The sequence below is a fragment of the Panthera leo genome, chromosome C1 (assembly GCF_018350215.1).
Source record: "Panthera leo isolate Ple1 chromosome C1, P.leo_Ple1_pat1.1, whole genome shotgun sequence".
Classification (NCBI taxonomy): Eukaryota; Metazoa; Chordata; class Mammalia; order Carnivora; family Felidae; genus Panthera; species Panthera leo.
In genome coordinates this window covers 12,515,883-12,541,292 of record NC_056686.1, presented here as the reverse complement: position 1 = coordinate 12,541,292, position 25,410 = coordinate 12,515,883, and the positions used below count along the sequence as shown (strand labels likewise).

At 60.1% G+C, this 25,410-nt stretch overlaps 1 protein-coding gene across 11 annotated transcripts in view; it reads right to left on the bottom strand.

Annotated features, from left to right (window-relative positions):
* Window positions 1–25,410, bottom strand: part of ARHGEF10L (Rho guanine nucleotide exchange factor 10 like) — a 141,475-nt gene that overhangs the window by 28,906 nt on the left and 87,159 nt on the right. For all 11 annotated transcript variants that reach the window (XM_042954239.1, XM_042954240.1, XM_042954243.1 and 8 more), the window contains 6 exons: window positions 24,042–24,142; window positions 15,777–15,898; window positions 11,006–11,092; window positions 9,280–9,500; window positions 8,435–8,589; window positions 1,012–1,160 (listed from right to left, as the gene is read on the bottom strand). In XM_042954239.1, the coding sequence (XP_042810173.1) occupies window positions 1,012–1,160; window positions 8,435–8,589; window positions 9,280–9,500; window positions 11,006–11,092; window positions 15,777–15,898; window positions 24,042–24,142 (835 nt within the window). The remainder of the gene's footprint in view (window positions 1–1,011; window positions 1,161–8,434; window positions 8,590–9,279; window positions 9,501–11,005; window positions 11,093–15,776; window positions 15,899–24,041; window positions 24,143–25,410) is intronic.

The window sequence follows — 25,410 nt, the reverse complement described above, 5'->3', positions numbered from 1 at the left end:
GGAGTGTCCCTCCCCCTGCGTCCACCCTGCCCCTGGCCAGGCCCAGCTGCACCAGTGAGGTCACAGGTCCTCAGGCTCTGTCCCCAGAGCGGAGCCCAGGAGTCACCTTCAGCCCCCAACCCCCTTCTCCTCTAAAGGACAATTAGAACTCAAAGCCTCAACGCTCTGGTTCTATTCGCCCACAGCTCCCTGGGCCTCAGTCTCCCCCCTGACCCGGCTCCCATCGCCTGCGATCTTACGACGGCAAGACTCCCGTAGTGCTCTCGCCTGCCTGTCGAGTAGCCAATTTACAGCCGGTCTGCAGAGATGACTGACCAGGCGAGCAAACGGTAATGGCCCCCCCCTCACAGAAGCTCGCCCGGGGCATCGGTCTGTTCCGACCCTGAGCCTGAACCCAGACCTCTCTTCTGGGCCCGGTCATCAAGGCCTCATTCCACGCTGATAATCCAGACAAATCACATGATGGCAAACGTCACCGAAATACCACTGGGGAGCCACACCCAAGTCTCACGCCCCGGGGTGTGGAGAGACGGGGTGAGCAATGCTGTTGGGAGGCGACAGGCACGGGCCCAGCCTGAGTCCAGACAGAGGCCCCGCGTGGAGGCCCTCATCCCAGGGGCCAAGGCGCAGGCCGTGCTCCGCCCGCAACGGAGCAGGGAGCACCCAGCAGCCTCCAGGTCCACACTATTTAAAGAGCCCAGCCCCCAGGACAGCTGCATCCACACTGGCCTCCCCTCAGCACAGCCAGGCCCCAGGTACAGTGCAAGGCAAGGACCCCAGTTCCAGCCCCACAGGCAGCAGGAGAGCACGGCCCGGTGGTCGTGACCCTTCCCCTCCAGGCAGCCCAGGGATGATGCCGGGGCAGAGGGCAGGGCCCGGCAGTGATTTGGGGGCCCCTCTGCTTCTCAGCAAACCCTCACTGATCCCTGAGACACAGCTGGAACCATGAGAAGGGTCTGCAGGGCTCTGCCCAGCAAGACGGTGGCCTCGAGCCACAGGTAGGGCCAGTACCTGAGTCTGCAAGCTAGTGGCATCTAACACAGTGACCCGAGGCCCACAGCTGGCCCACACGGCATCCTCCAGGCTCAGCAGGGTGCGGACAGGTCCTGGCCCCACAGTCAGGCACACGGGAGGGCTCTCCAGGTCCCAAGGGACACCACCTGCAGGGAGAGGAAAAAAGCAGGTCAGGAGGGGGGAGGGGCACTCCTCAACCCTTGGGAACGGATGGGAACCCTCCGCAGAGGGCCCAGGAGGGCCCCACCAGCACCTGCTCGACCCTCTCTGTGGCCCTTCTCCCTCCTCCAGAGGGTCAGGGCTGTTCGTACCTGCCTCCGTTGTGCCCCACCCCCTCTGGGGGCTGAACCCCCCAATTCGCCCTCCTGCTCCCCTCCTTTATCTTTCCCGCTTTCATTCCCTCCCTCTCTCCCTTTCCCTCTCTCTTCTGTTCATCCCACGCACACTTAGTGAGCGCCAACTCCGTGCCAGGCCCTGTGCTGCGCCCTGGGAAGAGCGCAGACCCTGCCCTCAAAGAACCCCCCTGCTGGCTGGAGAAGCCAAGGGGCTGGTTAATCAGCAGTCCCCATACAAGGTGACAAGCACAAGTGACCGGGCACGCACAGCGGGCCTTGAGGACTTCGAGACAAAGGGGAAAATTCGGCACGGGGGAAATCCCAGGAGGTTTCCCAGGATCGGCAGCATCCGCACAGTCCTGCCAAGAAGGCCGCACAGCATGGTGGGAAGTGCCTTGACCTGGTTCTGCTGGAAAGTCAATCAGGACTCGGAGCACATCTCTCCCCCCTCTCAGGGCCTCAGTTTCCCTATCTGTAAAATGGGGCAACCACCAACGTGGTCTCCGAGGACTTTTTCTACACGTTTCTGGCCGACTCTTGCCATCTCAGAGACTCCAGGACACTCTTGTCACCTGTACCAAGAGCTCTGATGGCCTCCTGACCCGGCTCTGGACACGATTCTCCCCTGCCCACCCCAGGGGTGCTCGGCCGACCCGAGAACATGCCCGGAATATCCCCGGGCGTGTGAGACAGGCGTTTCTCTGAGGTCACACTCAAGGCCACACAGAACCCCCGGGGCCACCCTGTCTTGCCAGCATACCGGGTGAGAAGTGGGGGGCGTTGAGAGGGAATCTGGGGCACACAATGGAGACAGGCGGCGGTGGCTGGGGCCTGGGAAGAGGGCAGAGGCCGCTGCTGGCGTGCCAGTGCCCGGCCGCCCTCACAGCCCCCCCACCGGGCCCCTGTCATAGCCCTTCCCTCCGAGCCAGCTGCTGGGGGCCGGGGCGGGGCATGACGGGGCACAGCTGTCTGCAGGGCTGGGGGGGGCCACCGGGGCACCCGGTGGAAGTCGCCGCTTGGGTGCATCGGGAGGAGCCCTCAGAGGACAGACCAGATGCCCTCCCACCCCCGACCCCCAGCTTTCCCTCTTCCTCTACCCCTCCCCCACCCGTAAAACGGGGTCTCCTCTCGCCCTTCTGTCCCACTGACAGCTGGCAGGCTCCCGGGTCACCTAGGAGGTGGGGGATAGGGTCTTTCCAGCCCATGAACATGAACACACGGGGAGTAGGCTGGGCCGGAACCCTAACCGCAGCCCCCAACCTTCTGCAAGACCTCGGACAGGGGACTTCACCTCTCGGAGCCTCATCTGTAACATGCGTGTGACAGGCGTGCCTGCACGTCGCAGAATCAGAGGAGACACGCAGAACACGCGGCACGGGGGTGGCACCCAGTCAGGAACCCTGACAGCTTTGACCTGCCAGGTCGGCACTGCCAGGCGCTCTGCTCGTGAGTCGTTTCCTGAACTCCTGGCAAGCCGGTGTGGAAGGCGCTATTCTTATCCCGGTTTTACGCCGAGAAAACAGACACAGAGAATTTAAATAACTGGCCCCAGCGACGCGGCCAGAAAGCCTGCAGTTGCCCGTTAGCGCTTGTCGGGTGTCATTTGCTACAAAACAGCAGTGTGCAGAAGCAGGTGTGGACTCCCCCTGACTGACGTGACAGCAGAGACCCGGGCAGCTGAGAGGTTGTGCAGAGTCACCTGAAGGGTGACGGGCCAAGCAGGGCCTCCCAGAGGCTTCCCAGAGTTTCCGACGGGCTCTGGGATCAGGACTGGGGTCTAGGATGGTGAGTGACCACACGGTGGCCGGGCCTCCACAAGGGATGCTGACCCCCTGCCCAGACACCGGAACCACAAACTGCAAGGCTTCTGGCGCCCCCCAGTGGCCAAAGGTGAGTAGTGCGTGTGTGTGGCAGAACTACTATGGCTAGGGTGGGGCTGTGACCTCTTGCGGGGGGGGGGGGGGGGGGGGGGGGGGGGGGGGGGGGGGTTGGTGAGCAGGTGGAGAGCAGCTGGGGATGCTGGGACCACACGTGAAAACAAGGGAGTGGGGGCTCTGCCCCGTGGGCACACTGGTGAACTGTCTACCCTGTACTTTTCTAGCACAGAGCACAGTCATGGCTGCCTGGGGTGGGGGGTGGGGTCTGAGCCCTGAGGACCACATCACTCTGACCCCTCCTCCAGAAACCCCCCAAGGCCTGACTCCAGGACAAAATGAGAAACTGTGGCAAAATTTAGTAAGATGTTTGTCTATCAGAAAGGGCACCGGACAGGCTCCAACAGGCTCTAACGAGCTGAGCCTCAGTTTCCCCAAGTGTACCACAAGAGGCCAGAGCTCAAGGGCTCCTCCCAGCCCTCCCGAGCCACAACCTTAGGATTTTAAATGCAGTCACTGTGAGCTCGGGGCAGGGCTGACCCCGGCCCCCTCCGTGCCCTGCAGCGGCTCTGGGTAAGCCCGCACACGTCCTGGCACACGCGTGCACACTCACATGCACACGCCAGCCCCGAGTGACAGCCTATCCGTCTGGGCCCAGGACCGGCTCTCACGCCAGATGAAGGGAGATGTCTCAGCAAAGGCACCTTCAGGAGGCAGGAGCCCCTCCACCCCCGCTGGTCTCCCTCAGGGACGCTCACCCAGCCGGAGTCACAGGTCAGAGGGAACATCCTCGGGGCCGAGAAAGGCCCAAAGGGCAGCCTGAGCCCAGCAATAACGACAGTGACGACGATGGTGACAGGAACTAACAGGTGCCCGTCCCAATACTTCCCGGGCTCCATCTGGGCACCTGACTCATCACATGGGGCCTTCACACCCATTTTACAGGTGGGGAAACCGCGGCTCAGAGAAGGGAGACAATAGGCCCAATCTCTCACAGCTGGGACTCCATCCCAGGCAGCCTGACTCCTCAGTCCATCCCCTTACACATTCCATCATCTGCCTCCTCAAGGGGGTGGCCCTGGCCCTCGTCCCCAGCACCTAACCAGGGACAGCTCCATACCCATACCCCTCCTCTGCCTGGTCAGAGATGGGGTGACAGAGGGTACCTGGAGGTAGCTCCGCTCAAACACAGGACTGGGCAGGGACAGCGGCCACCTGAGTCATCTCTGGGTCCCAGTGCCCTGCTCAGGGCCTCGCACCTCATGGGCACTGAATACGTACTTGTTGAGTGAATGGAAGAACGAATGAATGAACGGATGAATGAATGTGTGAGTGAACGAATGAATGAACGAATGAATGAGTGAGTGAATGAATGCACGCAGGTATGCAGAGGCTCCCGGGGAGCAGCAGAATGACTGCCGTGACCACGCTGCTCTTGGCCTTGGACTCCAAGGCCCCTCCCGCTCTACCGTTACGGAACTCCGTGTGGCCTGGCGGCCTTGGAACCCTGTCACGTCTCAGCCGCTGCTTCCGCAGGTCCCAGGACTTGGGCCAGTCCCCCGTTGGCTCTGCACGTCTTCCTTAATATTTCTGGGCCTTCCCTTCTGCAATGAGCCAGATCACGGGCCGGAAATGCCCGTTTTACCAGGTCTTGGTCTCAGCCAAACCCAGGCGGGACGGTAAGCCTAACTACAAACACGAATATTCCATCCAGCACCGGTTCCGAGCCCACGAAGGGTCTGTGTCCAAATTTCCCCTTTTTATAAAGACACCCTTGCACTGGATCAGGAGCCCAGTCTACTCTACTGTGATCTCATCCTAACTAATCACATCTGCACCAACCCTACTTCCCAGCAAGGTCACGGTCTCAGGTTCCAGGGACTAGGACATGAGCCTCTGAATGTGGGGAGGATATAACTCAACCTATGCTAGAAGATGTGGGTCTAACTATTGGCTTTCAGCCCAGAGCTGAACCAGAAGGGCTCCACACCCGGGGCGCCCGGGTGGCTCAGTCGGTTAAGCGTCCAGCGTCGGCTCAGGTCGTGATCTCATAGTTGGTGAGTTCAAGCCCCACATCGGGCTCCATGCTGGCAGCTCGGAGCCTGGAGCCTCTTCGGATTCCGTGTCTCCCTCTCTCTCTGCCCCTCCCCTGCTTGCACTCTCTCTCTCTCTCTCTCAAAAATAAACCAAATTAAAACAATTAAAAAAAGAAAAAAGAAAGGCTCCAAACCCTCATTTTTTCTAGGTGGGAAGGGACTTCCCAAAGGCCCGTGGGTGAGCCGAGCATGAACCTAGGTGTCAAGTGGATTATTCACAATTCCCAGACTCTCCAGGCCACCAGGAGCACCAGAGGGGGCTCCACCAGCACAGGGCTGCAGAGATTGGCCCAGGAGCTCTGGGGCTGGGACGGGGTATAGGTATCTGAGGCCCGAGTGAGTCTGGAGGGGGCCCCACAGCTAGGTCATGGGCCAGGATGATGATTCCAGACCCTGCCACATGCAGCCGAAGTGAAAGGTCATGGGGGGGACCCTCCCCCACCCTACACCGTGAGGCAGGTCCTGAGAGCCCCCCCCCCGCCCCCCGCCTTCCTGCCTGGACCACCTCTGGAGGATAGCACAGAAAGAATGGGGGAAGGGGGAGGCCGGGCGAGACAAGGCCTCTCCCAGAGGCCTCCCTGGCCAAAGCCAAACCGAAGCCCCAGAGGGTGGGCTCCAGAGAGAAAGAGTGAGCCCAGGCCCACTTGGCCAGCCGGGTGTGACGGCCTCCCAGCCAGCCTCCCTGCCTCCTCTCCCGTCCGCCGGCCACAGGGCAGAGTGCTCAGCCTCTTCCAACATTCTATTTCCCATCGACTGAGACAAACCCAAGGCCCACCCTATCAGCCGTCTGCTCCCAGACCCTGCCCCCTGCCACTGCCCCCCTGGTTACTGCCCAGCTTCAGCATCCCGTGCCTCGGAGAGGCCTTTGCCCACCAGCCCACCCCATGCCCGGGGGTCAGGCCCTCACGTGCCACCCTGTTTCCCCCCAACGCCCCTCAGCGTGATGTATAACCATAAGCTCCCTACCTGTCCACTTGACTGATTCTGTCTCCCGCTACAGGCTATATACATTCTTCAGGGCAGGGTCACACCTGTTTTGCTGGCCACCATATCTATGGCACATAGCAGGTGCTCAGTAAATACCTGGTGACAAGCGTCTGCAAGGCAGCAAAGCTGGGAGAGCGGCTAGCGGATCTCAGCCCCTCCTCCCGGCCCGATGGCCTCCAGCTCCGCTCGGGGAAGCCCAAACCCCCTTACGTCTGGAGAGGGCCCTGGCCCTCGCAAGAGGACTTGGGCTCGGGCTCACCCACGGCACTTTGGGAAGCCCCTTCCCACCTGGAAAATGAGGGCGTGGAGTCCAGTGGTCCCCAGTGGCCTTTCTGGTTCTGACAAAGCACCAGGCTCTAACCCTGGGCTGAAAGCCAACGGTTAGACCCCAGGCCCCCGTTATGGGTGTTATGTCCCCCGCAAATTCGTAAGTCCACGTCCTAAACCCCAGGACTTCAGAATGTGACCTTATTTAGAAGTAGGGGTGTCGTGGATATAACTAAGATGAGGTCACACTGGAGTAGGGTGGGCCCCTAATCCAATAGGACACAGGGGAGGCAGCCATGGAAGGGCAGGTCCTGTGGCCAGAAGCCAAGGAAGCAACCGGAAGCTGGGACAGGGACCTGGAACAGACCCTTCCCTCCCGGCCCTCGGAAGGAATCGACCCTGCCAGCACACTGGTCTTGGACTTCTGGCCCCCAGAGCAGGAGGTGGAACAGTTTGTGGTGTCTCGTTAAGGTGGCCCCAGCGATCTCACCTCCCCCCACCTCCTCCCACCTCCATGCCCAAACTGGTAAGTCAGGAACCAGGAGGCAAAGGGGCCAAGGGCAGCCCCTAGTGGGGACCCGGGCGGCCAGGGCAGGGCAGGGCAGGGCTCGCGGGATTCAGCAGGAGCCACAGGGTACAGGTCCGCTTGGAACCCCCCGTTTAGATCTCCAAAAATCAGAGTCCACGTTTACCCTCTCACACATGCAATGTCTGTCGGTGAGAGGGATTTTTTTTCCCTCCCTCTTCCCCCTTTAATTAAAAACTATAAATGCCTTATCAAAAGCTAATTAAAAATACCAACACGGTGCCAAGTGGCAAAAAAATAGCTCAGTGCAAATATCCGTTTATATCCCTGCAACAGGCAGTGATGACGCAGCAATTAGAGGGCTCTCTCAGGAGGGAGGGGAGGGAGGAGGGGAGGGAGGAGGAGAGAGGGAGGGGGAGAGAGGGCAGGGGAGGAGAGGGGAGGGGGAGGGGAGAGAAGAGGGAGGGAGGGGAGGGGAGGAGAGAGGAAAGGGGAGGAGAGAGGGGAGGGAAGGGAGAGGAAGGGGAAGAGAGAGAGGAAGAGGGAGGGAGGGGAGGGGAGGAGGGGGAGAGGTCTATGACTGCTGAGCTTCAGACCCATCAGCCCTCTCTGGGCGCCCTGGGGGTGGCTGCCCTCCCACCCCCAGCACATATCTTGGAACCGGGAGCCGAACGAGCCACAAGGGCACAGGGGCCACGGCCTTCTGTGTGGCTGTGCACAACCCACACCCCCTCCCGGACTCCCGGCATCTGCAGTTCTTGAGGCTTGTCGCGAGAATTCAGGTGATGCGCACAAATCAAACGCTTCTCCCGTTCCTGGTACACAGCGGCTCAGACCTGTTAGCCTTGCCCTCCAGACAGCATCTGTGCTATCCGTGGCCTGATAACGTGATAGACGTTCAAATGCTTGACTCCATTGAAGCACTCCCCGTGCCAGGCCCTGGGCTTCCCCTTCACCGGGTTGTTTAACCCACCGGGACCCGTGCACAGCGGGTACAGACATATGCCCATTTCACAGATGAGGAGACCCAGGTGCAAAGAGAAGCCGATCGCCAGCGGACACAGCCATCGACAGGGCAGTGAAGTGACCCCAGACCCCGGAGTCTTTGTGACCCAGAGTCCCTGCTCTTCCCAGAGCCTCCTGCTAATGGGGTGAGCTGCCTGTACGGTAGTGAGCGTCCCGTTCCCGCGGGGACCCCCGTGGGCACCAGGAATCTCTAACTACCCCCAGACTCCCCGATGTGTGTCTGAGCTGCCTCCTTGGCCTGCCTCCCGCGACGGCTCGCAGGCAGTGCCCGGGGCCGCCCCCCACTGCCCCCAGCACCACCATCCTCACCACTGGTCCGAGGGTAGGCGGCGACGGTCCCATCCTGCAAACCAGCGAACAGGTGGAAGGGGCTATGCCGCAGGCAGAGCACAGGCTGCAGGCCTGGGCTCCTGGAGGTCGCTAGGCACTGGGTGCCCGTGTCCACGCTGCCGTAAACCAGGATGCTGTGGGGAGAGGCCTGAGTGACTCACGGAGCCCCCTCCCCCCACCGCCCCGCAGGCCCTCCCGCGGAGAGGGGTCTGGGGGCTCCCCAGCTCAGCCAGGCCTCCCTGCCATGGCCACAGGCCGTTGTCCCACTCTTTGGGAGCCTGCACTTGGCCGTGGGTGGTTCTTTTGAGGACAGCACGCTCCCCACCCCTGGTGCCAGGGAGAACTAGGTGGGAATCTCGAGAGGCGGCATGATCAAGGTGCCGAGAAGACTGTTTTCAGGGGGCACCTGGGGGGCTCAGTTGGTTAAGCGACCGACTTCGGCTCAGGTCGTGATCGTGCGGTTCGCGGGTTCGAGCCCCACGTGGGGCTCCGTGCTGACAGCTCAGAGCCCGGAGCCTGCTTCCGATTCTGTGTCTCCCTCTCTCTCTGCCCCTCCCCCACTCACACCCTGTCTCTCTCTCTCTCTCTCTCTCTCTCTCTCTCTTTTTCAAAAATAAATAAACATTTTAAAAAATTTACAAAAGAAAAAAAAGTGTTTTCAGGACCCCACAGACCCAAGTGGGAATCCAGACATGCCGCCTTCCAGCGGACTGACCCCAGGCTGTTGCGCCTCAGTTTCCCCCATGAAATGGGGCAACGATGCCAGCTTCACGGCCAAAAAGGAAATGAGGCCATGACACGCACCTCCTCCCCAGGCCCCTCACCTGCCATCCTGGAGCCCGAGGCAGATGGTCGGATGCACCGCAGCTGAGGGCTCAGCGGCCACGTGGCTCTCGTCTCCGCTCTCCCCCTCCTCCGGCTCGGGAATGTACTCCATGCAGAGCACAGGGGCTGCCAGCGGGAAGGACTTGACCGTGCGCGGCGAGGGCCGGTTCAAGGAGAAGATCTCAACCTGGCCCCCTGCACCTTCCTGCCCGCCCCCGACCTGTGGCAGAGACCCGGAGAGGCCGTCAGGCACAATCGCCAGAGCAGGGACAGAGCTGGGCCCCCGCCCTCCCAGCGACGTGCCCCAAACTTCAACTTGTACTGAGGTTAGGCATCGGGAGGAGCATTCCACCCCCCTCCTGCCCCCACACGTCCTGCTGTCACTGGAGGTCATGCTTCCCCAGTTGCCATAGCAACAAGTTAGTCCATACGAAATCAGTTAAGGAGCTAAGGTAGACTAAACACCAAGTCAGCTCTATTTCCCCATCTTTAGGGTGAATTTCAACCAACAAATAGTGAACATACATGTGCTCCTTCAAAATGTTCTTCTCTGTCTTGTTTACCATTCTACTTCTGTGTCACGCACAGTAGGCACTTAATACATACTTGCTGAATGGATGGACAGATGAATAAACGGATGGAAGCAAGGGATAGAAAAGTGGGTAGATAGATGAGCAGATGGATGGATAACTGTATGGATGAGTGGGTGGATGGATGGATGATTACACGGATAAGTGGATGGATAGATGGGTGGATGAGTATATGGCTGGCTGGCTGGTTGGATAGTTAGATGGTTGGTTGGATCGATGGATGGACGGACGGACGGACGGATGGATGATTGGCTGGATGGTTGGATGGTTGGATGGCTGGGTGGTTGGATGGATGGATGGTTGGATGGTTGGATGGGTGGTTGGATGATTGGTTGGATGGTTGGATGGTTGGATGGCTGGCCGGCTGGCTGGCTGGATGGATGGAAGGAAGGATGGATGGATGGATGGATGGACGGCTGGATGGAGGGATGGATGGATGGATGGATGGATGGATGGATGGAAAGATGGATGGATGGATGGATGGATGGATGGATGGATGGATGGATGCTTGGATGAATATACCACATGCTAGAAACTGGGGAAACAGTGAGAAACAAATCACCCTCAGAGGACACTTGGGTTGGACTCTCAAGAGTGAGCCAGTGTTCCTGCCTGAGTGCCTAGATACAAGAATAAGCAGGAACTGGAAAGTGGCCAAAGGGGTGGGGAGGTGGAACCCCAGGCAGCCTATGGGAGAGCACAGGCTGCATCACAAGGAGCGTAAGGGGACCTGTTTGAATTGAGAGAGGCTTTGCCAGGAATCCCAGGGGAAAAGAGGTGGGTGGGGATCTCTGCCAGAGATGAGCAACATCCAGCCCTGCTTCCTGACCCCCAGGGTAAAAGACCCTGACATCCAGGTACTCGGCACAGCTTTGTTCGTTTCCTTCGTGGCACATGGCCATTTGCAACAGCCACGCTCACTTCTTCGTCACTTGGTTTTCTGTCGTCCCTGGTGAAGTCGCATGTGCCAACTCTGAGCCCAGCACAGAGGTTCGCAGGAAGACCCTCCTGACTGAAGATGGACCTAACGGGGGCCAGCAGGCAGGCAGCACCCTCCAGCACCCCCTTCACGTCGCCACCCTCCCTGCTTCTGTCCTGAGGCCAGAATCCCTGGCTGGGTTCAGGAGTGACTTACCCAGAGGTAGCCCTGTGGAAGGGACGTGCTCACCGCCGAGAAACCCAGCAGGGGACAGTTGACAGGACTGTGGACCAGGGCCCCAAGCTGTGAAGACACACAAGGCACACACATCTGGCAGCAGGATCTCTGTCTGAACCACCACCTGTGGGGTTGTTAAGCCTGCAGATTCCCGGGCCCCATCAGGCCCCAAATGTGAATCCCTGAGGGGGATGGGGCCGGGAAAGCCCCATAGGATCTCCAGGCAGTTCCTATCCACTCACGTTTGACCAGCGCTCTTCTAGAACCTTCTGGCTAGGAGGCGCCCGAATGATGCTCTGGGGCAGCCACGGATTTCTCAGACTAAGCAACGTCCAGATAAGATTTGATGGCAACCACTGACACCCGCCACCCCCCAATTTCACAGATGGGGAACTGAGGCCCACAGAGGACACATGATTGCCCTAGGCCACGAGAAGATGAGTGCCAGGGCCCGGCCTGCGCCAGCCACCCTCCTAGGTCTTCCTGAATCCTTCCAGAAAAGCACAGTGGAGGAGGGAAGGGGTGCTAGACATCTGATACTGCCCCACTCAACATCAGAACCCCTGTACAGACGAGCTAGACCCGGCCAGTCCATCTGTCCGGCCAGGGCAGCAGGGTGAGGAGATGGCCTGGCCCTGTCGTGGACGCTGCTGGAACCCGGGGCCAGCGGGAGGGGAAGGAGGCCAAGAAGGGACAGTTCAAGGGTCCCCACCTGCAACACTGCCACCATGGGACCTTTGCTGGGCAAGTGCTGCCCTCTGCTGGTGGTGAAGGCCCTGGCCCGCCCCGGCCCTGTTGGGATGTTCGAACAAGATGTCCCATGGTCAAAGGTGAGGAAGCCCAAAGAGGTCGCCTCATCCAGTCCCCTCATTCAGAAGTCAGCACACTGAAGCTCAGGGGGTGGGCATGGGAGGCACATGACTGGCTCAAGGTCACATGGCACGTTAGCAGCAGAGTCAGGGCTGGAATTCAGAGTTCCAGCTCCCTGCCCAATGCCCTTCGCACTCTGGTTAATTCTACCCAGAGGCCAGGCTGCCCTACTGGAGGCCTGGGCAGTCGCCAGCTCCCACCTCTGCACAGCTGGGAGCTCTAGAGGCTTCCCTCGCCCCGGCCCCCGGGCCCCCTCAGGCCCCTGCTCCCCAGTCGTTTTGCTTCATGGTAGGCCACACCCAGCTGAGGCTGCCCAGCACCCCCCTGCCAGGCTGCTGCTCCCGTCCTCACAGACGGGCACGGGGCAACCACAGCCCAGGCTCAGACGTTTCCATGGCAACTCCAGGGGGCCCAGAAGTCAGCCAAATAGAGTCCAGGTCCAAAGCGATGGCAAAAACTCAAATGGCTCGTTGGACGGGCAAGGCCCGGGACCCAGAAGTCCCACCTGTGCCAAGAAGCCAGCTCTCCCAAACCACGGTGCCCCGCGCAGCGCAGTGGAGAGCGGCTCGGGGCTGGGGAAGGAGACGGGCCATGGAGGCAGCCCTCATCCAGCTGGCAGGACATAGCACGGACCTCGTCCACACTGGGAGGGGGCTGGGGCCAGCGAGCGTTTTCCCGGAAGGCAGACTGAGTCCTGGGCTCCCAGGAGGCCAGCCGCAGAGCCCGAATCCTGGAGAGAGGCGGCGGGCCAGGAGGCCCAGACAGCGGCCAACACGCTCACATCTGTTGCCACGCTGGTTGGACAAGGCCCTGGCACTCCGGGCCCCTAATTCATCTGGCTGCCTGCACAGAGCTGATGGGGCGCATCTGCCCGGTCCGGGGTGGGAGGCAGGTGCAGGCAGAGCGGGAGGGTGTCTCGGGACCCAGCAGAAGGGCACACGCAGGTCTGGTATGTCCCTCAGGAGCTCCACAGGCTCACCGCCCCCGGAGATTCACTGGGGGTTCTCTTCGCTCCCACAGGGGGCTCCTCAGGAGGTGGCAGGCGGGGGGGGGGGGGGGCTTGGAGGGGGCTAAGGATGCTCCCCAGCCTACACACCCCCAGGCCCTGAGGGCTCCACATAAGGAGTATGAGGCGGATGATGGCTCCCCAGACAGGTGGGGGTTTCTTTCAGGGAGGCCCTGGGAGCCGCAGCTTGTCTCAGACTTTACTACCCATGAATAGCCTGAGCCCTGGCAGTTGGGGAAAGGGGAAGGGGGGTTGGAAGGCACCCCAGATCAGCCTTCTCCGCAGGAGTCCTAGGACCAGATGAGCCACGGGCAGGGTGGACCCTGAACAGCCTGCACTCCATGGACTCTGCCCTTCTACCCCACCCCTGCCTGGCCCGAAAGGTACGTGAGAACGCCCGCCATGCTGGGAAAGAGCTCACAAGACTCAGCAGGGCCTCCCCATGAATCAATAAATAATCAATCAATAAATAAAGGCCTACAAAGGCCGACTTCCCCAAGCCCTATAGCAATGAACAGCATCTGTCCTTCCCCCCCGCCCCCCGCCAGAAATGTTTGGTGGGGGGACCGACGCCAGGGAAAACATCAGCCAAGGCTGTGAGAAGCAGGAAAAGCAGGATGGGGCATGAGTCAAGAAAACTCTCCTTCCCCAGTGGGCGTGGGCAAGCCCTGCGTCTGAGGGCAGCTGGGGGGACCAGAGTTAGCCGTGGAGAAGTGCCTCGAACAGAGCCGGGCACAGATGCCTCGCGAAAGGGCTTGTCACCATATTGTCGCTGCCGCTGCCCTGGCCGCTGCCCCCTCAGCAGCGCTGGGAAGCTCACCCGTCTCTCTCACTGCGCCCCTAAATCAGGCTGTGGCACGGGGAACGCACCCCCATCTCCCGACACCACTTGCGGGTACACAAGCCCAAGACCCGTCACGTCCCTCCTGCCCCCCTGGCCGCCCTCTAAACCCTCATCAGATCAGCCAGCCCTATGCCGGCACACTCCCCAAATGTGTCCCTGTGTCCCCTGCCCACTGCCTCCTCTGGGACCAGGACAAGAGGGAGGAGAGTGGGGCCGACACACTCCCACGTCGAAGGGAATATTATATATAACACAGTTTTGGGCAATAAAAATTAATGCCAAAAAACCCACAGTGAACAATCAGGGAGATTGAAATAAAGACAGCAACGGTCTCTGCCCTGGCACGACTGTGCCTCACCCTAATCCCCGCCTGTCACTCACCCAATAAATGAAGCCAAGCCAAGGTCACAATTTGCTGATTTGACTTTGTAAGTATTACCTTGAGAATTAGGATCAGGTGAGTTCTCGCTCCCCTTGCCCTAGTCCGGCCCTACCTCCACTTGTACCATGTCCTGCCACAGCTTGGCGGGACAACCCCCCCCCCACCCCAGCCACCAAGGTCCATATCGGTCTGTCTCTTGCCCCCTTCAGGAGCCACAGCTCACAACAGCCAGAGGAACCAGACGATCTTTCCAAAATGCACATCAGATCGTGCCACTCCCCTGTGTGGAGCCATCCTTGGGGTTTCACTGTCCTGAGAACGAAACCCAAACCCGACGAGCTGGGGAAGCTGGCTGGCCCACTGTGCCCACATCAGACGTCATCGACAGCCTCTCCGCCCGGCTCCCCGAGCTGCAGCAGCCCAGACTGTTCCTCTGAGCTGCCCTGTCTGTTTGGAATATTGTTCCCCTGGGCCCTCAAGGGACTGCAGCCTGCTTGCCGTTCAGGTCTCAGTTTAAAAGCCACCTCCTCCATGAGACCCTCCCTGCCCCCTCGTCATGGGGCCCCACCTCTGTATCCATCACAGCTGACTTATTTTCTCTATAACACACATCACTCTTCTGCGTTTCCCTGTGTTAGCCGGGGTGCCGCTGTCTGTCTCCAGGTTAAAAGCCACAGGAGGGTGGGGCCCTTGTATGTTTTGGTCACCACCATATACCCAGCGTCCAGCACAGGGCCTGGCACACAGTAGGTGCTCAAAAATTACGTACAGAACAGACAAAAGAATGAGTGAATGAGTGAATGAATGAACGGACATCTCAAGGGCATGTATGCTTCGTGCCCCAGTCTACACCCCAGTGAGCTTGTCTCTTGGGGCTTATGTATCTGGGCCTAGGTCCCAAGCCTGCTCCCGTTCCCCAAAGCTCACATGACCCCCTCACCCAGGGAGGAGGACGGGCAGGGATCACTCCAGATGGAGGGGCCAGGACATCGGGGACGGAAGCCAGTGGAGCGAGCATCCGGGTGGTTAAGAACACGGGGGCTGGAATCAGGCGAAGCGGGTTTCCAATTCCTGCACCCATCACTACTGGCTGTGTTTTTAGAAACTCACGCCGCCTATCTGTGCCTTAGTTTCCTAACCCGTGAAACTAATCTAGAAACATCTATGCATGGGGTTCTTATAAATATAAAAACAAGAGAGTGGTGGCAAAGCGGGGGGGGGGGGGGGGGGGGGGAGGCAGAATACAGTAGGTGCTTGACAAATGGAGGCGTGGCGGCGGCAGCCAGAGACCAGCTCCCGGCTGGCGGCCTCATAAAGGGTCCAACCCACGGTCTGGCAGAGCCCCTTGGGCATATTCCGGCCTATCTTCTTAGCTGGAGTCGCACCATCAACTGACGAGATCACGGCTATTTGTTAGCTCAAAACCATGGAATTTTTCCATTCACTTGACCCACAGAAGGCGTCCATCCTCTTTGGTGGGAAAGCGGGCTCCTAGAGCAACAACAGGTCTTGACCGACTCCGTCAGCGAGAGGTGGGGAAGCCGGGACTGCAGCCGGGCCCTCTCCAGCGGTGGGCACACCCTGGAAACTCTGGTCCCCCCAGGGGCCACCTTCGTGGTGGGCTCGGCCACATCCATTCCACACTCACCTGCAGGCTGAGGCCCCGGGGGGAGAAGGCAGGAATGCAGCAGGCCAGGATGGGGCACCAGAACGGCGCTCTGCTTTTCTTGTCCTCGTCCGGACACAGCCAGCCCGGCTGGTTCTCCTCCCCTACAGCAAGAGGAAGGAGGTGGGTCAAGCCGGTCAGGGCCCCGCAAAGCCCAGGGGGCCGCCCCCAGCCCCACGCCTGCCCAGCCAAGAGGAAACGTGACCTCACTCCATGGTCATGGCTGTGGGTCCCGAGCAGCGACTCGGGGAACCTAAGGCTTGGGTCCTGGAGACGAGAAAGGGCTTCAAAAAGCATGTGACGCTGAGCACAGTCCCCAGGCCCTGCTGCCCTCACTGAGAGCTTCCGGACATGCTTCTAGAGGTGGGAGACGGCCCCCCAAACAGGCTGAAAGGTGATGCAGCCATGCCGCTCTCCGCCTGACTCTGAGGATGACGGTCAAGACAGGAGGATGACTCCCTCCTGCTTCCTTTGAGACCTACCCTGAGTCCCGGGTGGTCATCTGCCTCCAAGTCCCCAGGCCAACTGGACACTGAGGCCCCGACCCTGGACTCACATCTGGACACCACTGCACTCACATCTGCCAAACTACACCCTGCCACATCTCCTCCCCATGGGTCAGGGCTCCCTCACACGGCACCACCTCCAAGAAGTCCTCCCTGACCACCCTGACTACGATGGCCCCCTCTCTCGGAAACCGGTTCTAAAGACCACATCTTATTTCCCGCATCGCCTCACCTCAATCTAAAATCATTTTGTCTGTTTCCTGGTTTATGGTCTGTCTCCTTAGGTCTCTGGAACGTGACCTCGAGGCAGCAAGACCTGGTCTGTCTTGTTTGCCACGGTCTCCCTGGCACCCAGCGCGCTGGAATGCTCCGCGAGCACGGACGGATGGGGTGAATGAAAAGCGGGGGCGGCGGGGGGGGGTGGTTAGCGAGCAGGTGGAACTCTCCCTGCACAGGAGCCCAACCTTCTTTGCACCCCATGTGGGCTCCCTGCACAGGAGCCCAACCTTCTTTGCACCCCATGTGCACGCCCCATGTGGACAGCAGGGGCACGGCATGGTGGAGACACCTACAGCGTGTCCACGTGCAGGCACGTGCCGGGTGCTACAGACACGTTCCCAGGCCTCGCTTTCACAACAATCGAGCACAATCAGGATCACGATGTTCGCTTTAAGGGCAACGGCGCCGAGAGCGACCCTTGGGGATTAGGTAACGGGCTAGGTCACGTGCATGGCCTGGTGGCAGAGTCCAGGTGGGGACCTGGGTCTGAACGACACAAATGCCATCTCCCAGCAACCAGCCCCCCGCTGAGGCCCATGGGTATCACCGACCCTGGACAGCCAGGAGGTAGCTCTGCCCTAGAGAAGGAGAGCCAGAGGCACAGGACACGGTGCCCCAGGGGACAGGGGCCACTGAACGCAACGCCAGCAGGCTGAGCTTCGGGCCTGGGAGGAGAGGTCTTCCGCAGAAGGGTTGTGACGGCGGCCATCCCCACCCACGAGACCACTCAGCGGCAAGGAGGAAGCTGGAACCCGGGCCCACCCCGGACCGGCCAAGCAAGGGTCAGCTCAGCCCCACAGGGCCCACCAGCCAGGCGGGCTTCCCGTGCTCACTGCTGTCCCCTACAGTCGTCCCCCCCCCCAACCCACCCACGACAGCCAGAGCCATCCCACTGAACTTCCAGTGGACCTCGCCATTCCCGCATGCATCGAGTCCCATCCACTTGGAGTAAAACCCAGCCCTTCCAGAACTGTGGGGACACTCCTTCCCTCCCAGCCTCCTCCCTCGGTCACAGGCTCCACTGCCCTAGGCTCTCCTCAGCAACTCAGACAGGCCCAGGATGTTCCCTCCACCTGGAAAGCTGTCCTCTGCCCTCCAGGCCTGGCTCCTCCCCTCCTGTCACCTTCTGGGAGCAGCCCTAAGTGACCATCACCGTCCCCTGTCCCTCCATCACCTGCCATCTCAGCCCCTGGTCTGTCGTGGCCCTTAACACAGTTTCTGGCGCTTTTACTGACTTGCCTCTTTTTTCCTCTGTGTGCATAAAAGTGTGTGCATGCGTGTGTGCACGTGTGTGCGCATGCGTGTGTACCTCCATAAGTGTGGGTGTGCGTGCGTGTGTGCATGCGTGTGTACCTCCATAAGTGTGGGTGTGCGTGCGTGTGTGCATGCGTGTGTACCTCCATAAGTGTGGGTGTGCGTGCGTGTGTGCATGCGTGTGTACCTCCATAAGTGTGGGTGTGCGTGCGTGTGTGCATGCGTGTGTACCTACATAAGTGTGTGCGTGGGAGTGTGTGTGGGAGTGTGTGTGTGCACGTGTGTGTGTGCATGTGTGAGTGTACCTATATAAGTGTGTGGGCGGAAGTGTGTGTACAGGAGTGTGTGTGCATGAGTGTGTGTGTGCGGGAGTGTGTGTGTGAGTGTGTGCAGGAGTGTGTGTGTGCAGGAGTGTGTGCACAAGCCTTGTGCATGCGTGTGTACCTGCATAAGTGTAGGTGTGGGTGTGCATGTGCATGTGTGTGTGCATGCGTGAGTGTGTACCTACATAAGTGTGTGTGTGGGAATGTGTGTGGGAGTGTGTGTATGCATGAGTGTGTGCACAAGTCTGTGCATGCGTGTGTACCTGCATAAGTGTAGGCGTGGGTGTGCGTGCACGTGTGCATGCACGTGTGTGCGTGAGTGTGTACCTACATAAGTGTGCGTGAGTGGGTATGCGTGCATGAGTGTGTGCGTGTTTGTGCGCATGTGTGCCCACGGGCTCCCCAACTACGCCTGTGTTCTGTGTGAGGTATGTCAGTCGTACCTCAATAAAGTGGCTTTTAAAAATGCCACCGCCACCACAGAAAGGTGGCGTCTCCGTGTGGGTCACGGCGAGAGCAGCTGGGACGAGGTGGCAGGTGACGATGCTCGTCCAAGACATCCGTCAATGTCGGGCATCACCACGTGCGCAACCTGCTTCGCCAGAGGCGCCAGCCCTCGGCCCCACTGGCTCCTGGAGGCAGAGTCCAACGAAGCCGGATCCCGTCATTGAGGAGACGAGGCCACCACGGAAAGGCCAACTACGGCACGGCCCAGGCACCCTCACAACAGTGCCGACGTGCACCACACGGCACGGTTTACAAGGCTCTGCCCTGCGTGAGGCTTCGTTTCGTCCTTGGGGCCGCCAGGAGCAGTCGGTGATCGCGTCCCCCTCCTACCCCGGAGGGGACCGGAGGCCAGGAGGAGAGGCCCAACGCTGGGCCCAGGAGGCAGGGGACCGACCGGCGGGGGCACCCTGCCTGGGCCCGCAGCACGGGGTGTGACAGCCCAGACGTCCCGCCCTGCGGGGCAGCCGCCTCCGCCTCGGCAGGGGACATCACCACACGGCGTCCTGGACAAGTCCCCGGCCGGCGACAAACGAAGATAGATGGGACTCGAGTCCGCCCTGCTCTCAAGGAGCTTACTGTCACGCAGCCCCCCACCCAGGCCCCACGAGAGCCCTGCAGGCCGCTCAAACCGACCGCCCCCCCCCCCCCCCGGAGCTCCAGCTCCTTCCGGGAGCTCAGCCTGTGAACATCAACCCTTCCCCCCATGCCCACGGCCCACCGAGTCCCGGCAATTTATTATTATATATTTTCTTAATGATCTGACCTTCTCCTTCCAGATGGTGCCTTCCCTGCCTGCGATCGCGAACGTTAAAAGAAAATGGAGTTGTTGCTCCCCATCTGCCACTGCCATTGTTCCTGTCACAAAACCAGAGCGGCTGAGACCAAATTAGAAGGCTGTTGCGGTCGAAAATTGAGAGCCCGCTCGGGATAAGTGACATTAAGAACTGGCGGCATCGGCAAGGCCTCGAGTTCCAACCGACATTAAGTGGGGGCTTATTTAGAGCCCAGCTCTGTTCGTCGGCACCCACCGAACACGAGAGCACCCCAGGGGGCGGCGGGGGGGAGCTCCGGGGCTGGAGGCCGCGTCCCTTTCCACTCCCCCCACCTCACAACCCCGCCCTCCGCCGGAGGCCGACTCTGCCAGGAAGCCCCTGGCAGATCCCCCCGCCGCCTCTGGCTCGCTGTGCGACACAGAGCAGACACTCAACCTCTCTGAGTCTGTGGCCTCATCTGGAGGACGGGGGAAATGCCTCCAGCCATCCAGTGTCATCGTAAGCGCTGGGAAGAAAGGATTTGATGCCTGGCATGTGCCAGGCCCGCAGGAAATGAAGCTCACGGAGATCACCGTCCCCGAGGGGAGGAGTCTACGGGTATGCTCGAGGGCGGCCACCCCGCCTCCACCATGCTGAGCCCCCGGCCCCGCCCTGCTTCTCTACCCCAACCTGCCCCCAAAGCCTTCCTGCGCTCATTCCCAGCGCTGTGCCTATCCTGCCACCACCAGCCCCAGGGGGACAGGCCGGACCACGCTTCTCTACTTTCCAAATCCGAGGCTGCCCTCGAGGCCCTCTCATGCCACAGAGGTGCTGCTGGCTGCAGTCATGGACGTGGGGGCCGGTGGGACCTCGGCACCCCTCTTTTCCCAATACCCCCCATCGTGCCCCAAGAGAGGCACGGAGAGACACTGGTGCCCCGAGAGGCCAGGTGAATGGCCGTGCTCAGCCAGCTGGGCTAATACCCCTCCAGAGGGCAGACCCGAGGGCTGGGGCAGGTCCCGGCGCCCGCCTCTGCACTGGTTGAGGGTTAGTGGAGATGAGAGTTCAGCACGCGGCCTGGGCCACGCTCAGGATCCTTCACTGGCTCGCAGTCAGGTGGAACAGAGGCCGGGTAGAAACCAGATCAGGATGCTGTCCAGCTCTCACTGCCACGAGGAACAGCGCCCGTCCCATCCAGAGTTTAAGCTCCACACACCTGGCCCTGGTGTTCTGGAAATGCGGCCCGTTCTTCCACCTGCCTGCTTCTCGCCCCATCAGTCATCAGCTCTGGTCACCACAGGACCTTTGCACTTGCTCTTCAGAAGCCTAGACCGCTTCGGCTTCGGATGTGGCCTCCTCAGAGGCCCTCCCTGATGGCAGCCCTGGCCCCCAGGCTCGGTGACCATCATGCCGCCCAGCTGTGTCCCCTAAATACCACCGTCTCCCCCTGTTGATTTGCCCCTCGTGTAATATCTGTCTGCCCCTCATAAATTACAGGTTCTGTCCATGAGGACGAGGGCTGGAAAATTAACCAAGTCAGACGCAGCGAGGAGTGGGGGCCCAGGCCGTGCCTTCGAGGATGTACCCTGAGAACCTGGCGGCAGCCGGCAGCCTGCCCAGCCCGGGTCCTCTGGGAAGGGGAGAATAAGGACTGTGGTAGGAGAGGCCCCAGGGGTCCATGGGGTGGAAAAGCCAGGAATACAGCACTTGGAGGGCTTCAGGTGAGGGGACACGGGAAGGTGGAACCAGAAGCCCGCAGCCATGCCTCTCCCTCCTCTGGGGGAAAGAGGTCCCAGCTCTTTTCTGGAGCCTTTACGAATAGGAAACTAATTGGCAGAGGGTGGGAAGGTGTCCCACCCCCGTTCTGTGCTGAATCGTATGCGACCTCAGCCCGGTCACTTCCCCGTCTAGGCAACGCGGGTGCCCCCCGTCCTCAGAGTTTCTTCCACGTGCCAGGTGCTGGCCTCCCCGAATATGCACAAGAGCCCCGTGAGGGCACTGGCTTTATCCCCCCTTTCTGGTGGAGACAGGCCTCTGAAGGCTCAATCACCGGCCCAGGATCGCAGAGCTGGTAAAGGGACAGAACTGGGAAATGAAAGCCAGGCAGCCCAGATCCATTTCACAAGGCCCGAAGATCCCAAAATGTAAGAGGGGACAGGACCACGGGAGCTCCAGTCCAAGTTACCAGGAGGGAGCCTGCCTTTCCCCAGAGCGCACGGCACAGTGGGGGCCCCACTGGGATGTGAAACGGGTCCCCAGATGCCCCGGGGCACCCTGGCCTTTCCTCCCAAGGGGCAGAACTGACCCCCCCCCCCGCCCACGCTGAATCCCAGCCACCCCCATTCCGGTCCTCTCCTTTCTCAACGTGCAGTGGAGTGTGATCTCCCTACGTGGTAGTCAGGAAAAGAGGAAGACGGGGGAAAAAATTAAAGGAATCACATCCTTGGTGAATAAATGTTTTTAACATATTCTATTACTAACAGGCTCGTATTATCCCCCACCCCACCCAACCAGGCACTGCAGATAAAAAAAAAAAAAAAAAAAAAAAAAAAACTGGCAAAATAAAAGGAACAAATTATTCAAGCCCCAGGGGAACCCAGGCATTCAAATAAGATTTCAAATGACTCTCCTTCCATTAAAACTTTTGCTGCAGTGAAACCGCGTGGAGATAAAGCGGCTGAGCGTCACAGGCAGCCGAGACAGGAGAGGCTCACCCCGTTCACCCGTCTCCCTCCAACGCCAAGCCCAAGCCCCACTCAGCAAAGCAGCAGGAGACCGACCCGCCTTTAGAGCAGGTGTAAAATCGACCGAAGTGCTCCGCGGGCCTGCGGGGGAGTCACGTCAGCCTTCCTGGGGCGAGCGTTCCCACAGTGGGGCTGGCTCTGCTTGAAATCCTCTCTCCTCCCTCCGCAGCCCTGCTGGTCACCCAGAAACATCCAGCGGAGGCCTGTGCCGCATCAGCAACAGATCCAAGAAGGGACTGGCTCCCCCAGAGCAACCATCTCCTCCCCATTCCCTCCCGCCTCCACATGCCCTCTGGGCCCAGCAGGCAGAGTGATCCACTCAAGTGGAACCCAGTTCAGGGGGCTGTCCAGCTCTCACTGCCACGAGGAACAGCGCCCGTCCCATGCAGAGTTTAAGTTCCACGCACCTGGCCCTGGTGTTCTGGAAATGCGGCCCGTTCTTCCACCTGCCTGCTTCTCGCCCCATCAGTCATCAGCTCTGGTCACCACAGGACCTTTGCGCTTGCTCTTCAGAAGCCTAGACTGCTTCGGCTTCGGATGTCACCTCCTCAGAGGCCCTCCCTGACGGCAGCCCTGGCCCCCGGGCTCGGTGACCGTCATGCCGCCCAGCTGTGTCCCCTAAACAGCACCGCCTCCCCCTGTTGATCTGCCCCTCGTGTAATATCTGTCTGCCCCTCATAAATTATAGTTTCCTTGACAGCAGAGATCTTTCAGTTTTCGTCACCGCTCTGTCCCCCCAGGCCTAAACTCACAGTAAAGACTCACTCAATATTTTTGAATTGATGAAAGCCAGGGACAAAGGCCCTAACCTCTTCCCAGAAATGTTTCAAAGCCTAGAAAAAGATCACTAGAAACGACAACCAACAATGAGAAAGCAAACAACAACAACAAAAACGTCCCTGCTACCGGCCGGAAGCAGCAAATAGGAATCCAGTGCATCACAAGATATAGTAGTGCTGAATGACAAGGACCCCGGCCTTTTGTCAATTCACAACGAGGACAAAGAAAGTAATGACAACTTAACAGATGGGTTTTGCAGACAGAAACTCTCCAACGTGAGAAGGCAGAGAGACAACGGTCCAGACTGGGCTCTGGGGGCCGAGGGCCCAGGGTCTGAACCCCAGCTCGGCCCCTTCCTTCTAGGCGAGCTCGGGCAAGTCCCTGGCCCTCTCTGGGCCTCAGAACCCTCTCCGGTAAAAGGGGGATCACGACAGACCTGCCTCCTAGGGTCATCGTCAGTGTGAAATGAAAGAGTTGTGTGTAAAATGCGCAGAAAAATGCCCCAGAGGAAACGCTGTCCACACGTGTCTGGTATTTACCTACGTGATCATCGCAGGGGGAGTAGGAGAAAGAGATCACAAGGAGGTCCTGCTTGAGCATCAGTTTAATCTCACCTGCACCGTGCGGCGTTTTTCTTTTGGTAGCAGCTTTACCGAGACAGAAGGGGGTGACCATGAAACCGCCCTTCTCTAGTGTTGACGTCACTGGTTTCCAGCACGTTCGGAGTGGAGCGACCATCACCACTACCTACTTCTACAACATTTTCGTCACCCCCCCTCCACCAAAAGAAACCCCCTCAGCAGCCACGCTCCAACCGCCCTCCCCCAGGTCATTTATATGGTGAACTGCCATCACTTGATAGATGGGGAAACTGAGGCTCAGAGAGGAGCAGTGGCTTGTCCAGGGTTACGAGGCAAAGCCTCAGCGCTCAGAACTGGCTCCGGTATTTCTCCACCGCACGACCTCCCTCCAACTCAGAAGCCCCCCACCCCCACATGCACACACACGCACACACACACACACACACACACACACACACACACCCAGGCCTCCCGGCTCCCATTCCTGTCTCCTGCGGCCCTCTCCCCGGGCCTTTACTCACGGAGTCCAATCTTGGCCAGGTGCAACCTGTTGACCCAGGAGATCTTGCTCAGGGGGTTGGGGGTGATGAAGACCACCATGAAGCTGATGGGGCGGCCAGATCTGCGGCAAGAGGGTGACGAGCGTGAGTGAGTGTCCACAGCGAGCACCCAGCTCTTCCCTCGACCACGCGCACTCACAGTGGCACTGACTCTGCTCGGAGCACCGAAGCGTGGCCAGAAAGGCTGGCGGCCGGCAAAGCCGAGGTCTCCTGGGGGAGGGGTCCCTCCACCCACCGTGGCCCCGGAATGGAGGTCCCTCCCCAAAGCGATCAGGCCGCGTTCCGCAGCCCAGCCTCCAGCACCTGCCCTGCCCGGGCTCCCCGGTCAGCTCTCCACGGGCCTGTCAGACACACGAGCACGTCCGACCGGGAGCCCGTGCAGGCAGGAAAGGGCCCTCTCGGACTCCCAGGACCGGGCACAGTGTGGGTATCCGGTAGACATTTGTGGAATGGACGCACGAGTGAATGAAGCCGTGAATGAATGAGGTTGTGCCCAGGCTTGGGCAGCTAGGGGCCGCTGTTGTCACAACACTGTCCCCTCACCTTGGAGCCGCGCCCTCAGAGTCCTCTGGGGCAGGCTCTCCGCCAGGGGCCATCCCGGGAGGCAGGCAAGGCTAGTGTCACCAACTCTCCCACGGAGAAAGGGGTGCGGGGGCAGGAAGGGGCTGCGAGAGGCCACTCAGCAGGGGCGTGGCACATTGGGATTACGGCTCAGGGCCCTGCCTCTCTGCCTCTGAGACCCTAGCCTGGAGCCTCGTCTCCTGGGCTCCTGGGCTGGTGGCCCTGCCTCGGACGACAGTGCTCCCTCCAATCTCCCTCTCCATGCAGCCGGTGTGCTTGGAACCCTCTGTCCCCCACCGTCCCCTCATCCTCGAGGTCAAACGCAGGCCGTGGGCCCCTCATTGTGCCAGCCCAGGCTTCAGAGCCAGAGCCCGTCGGAGCCCGGCTCGACCGCCTACTCTGTGGCCATGGGGCGATCTGACAGCTCTTTGGACCTTGCCACCCTCCTCTGCAAAATGGGGCTCAGATACCTTTCCTCACCTCTGCTAGATCTGTCATCGATTCCACAAACATCAGCGGAGGGTCTAGGGAGCCCCAGCGCCTGTGTGGGCATCTGGGGGGAGGCCGGAGACCCAGCCTCGGTCCCAGAGGAGACCCAGGGCCCGGTCCCGGGGCTCTGCACAGTCTGAAGTGAGTGACAAGGTCACAGCACAAACAGAGCCACCCGACAGCAGAGGGTCTGAGTCCTCAGTCTCCTAGCAGAGGACGGGCCCAAGTACGAATCCGACATTCATTCGTCCGTGCATGCGTTCATTCCACAAGGAGCACC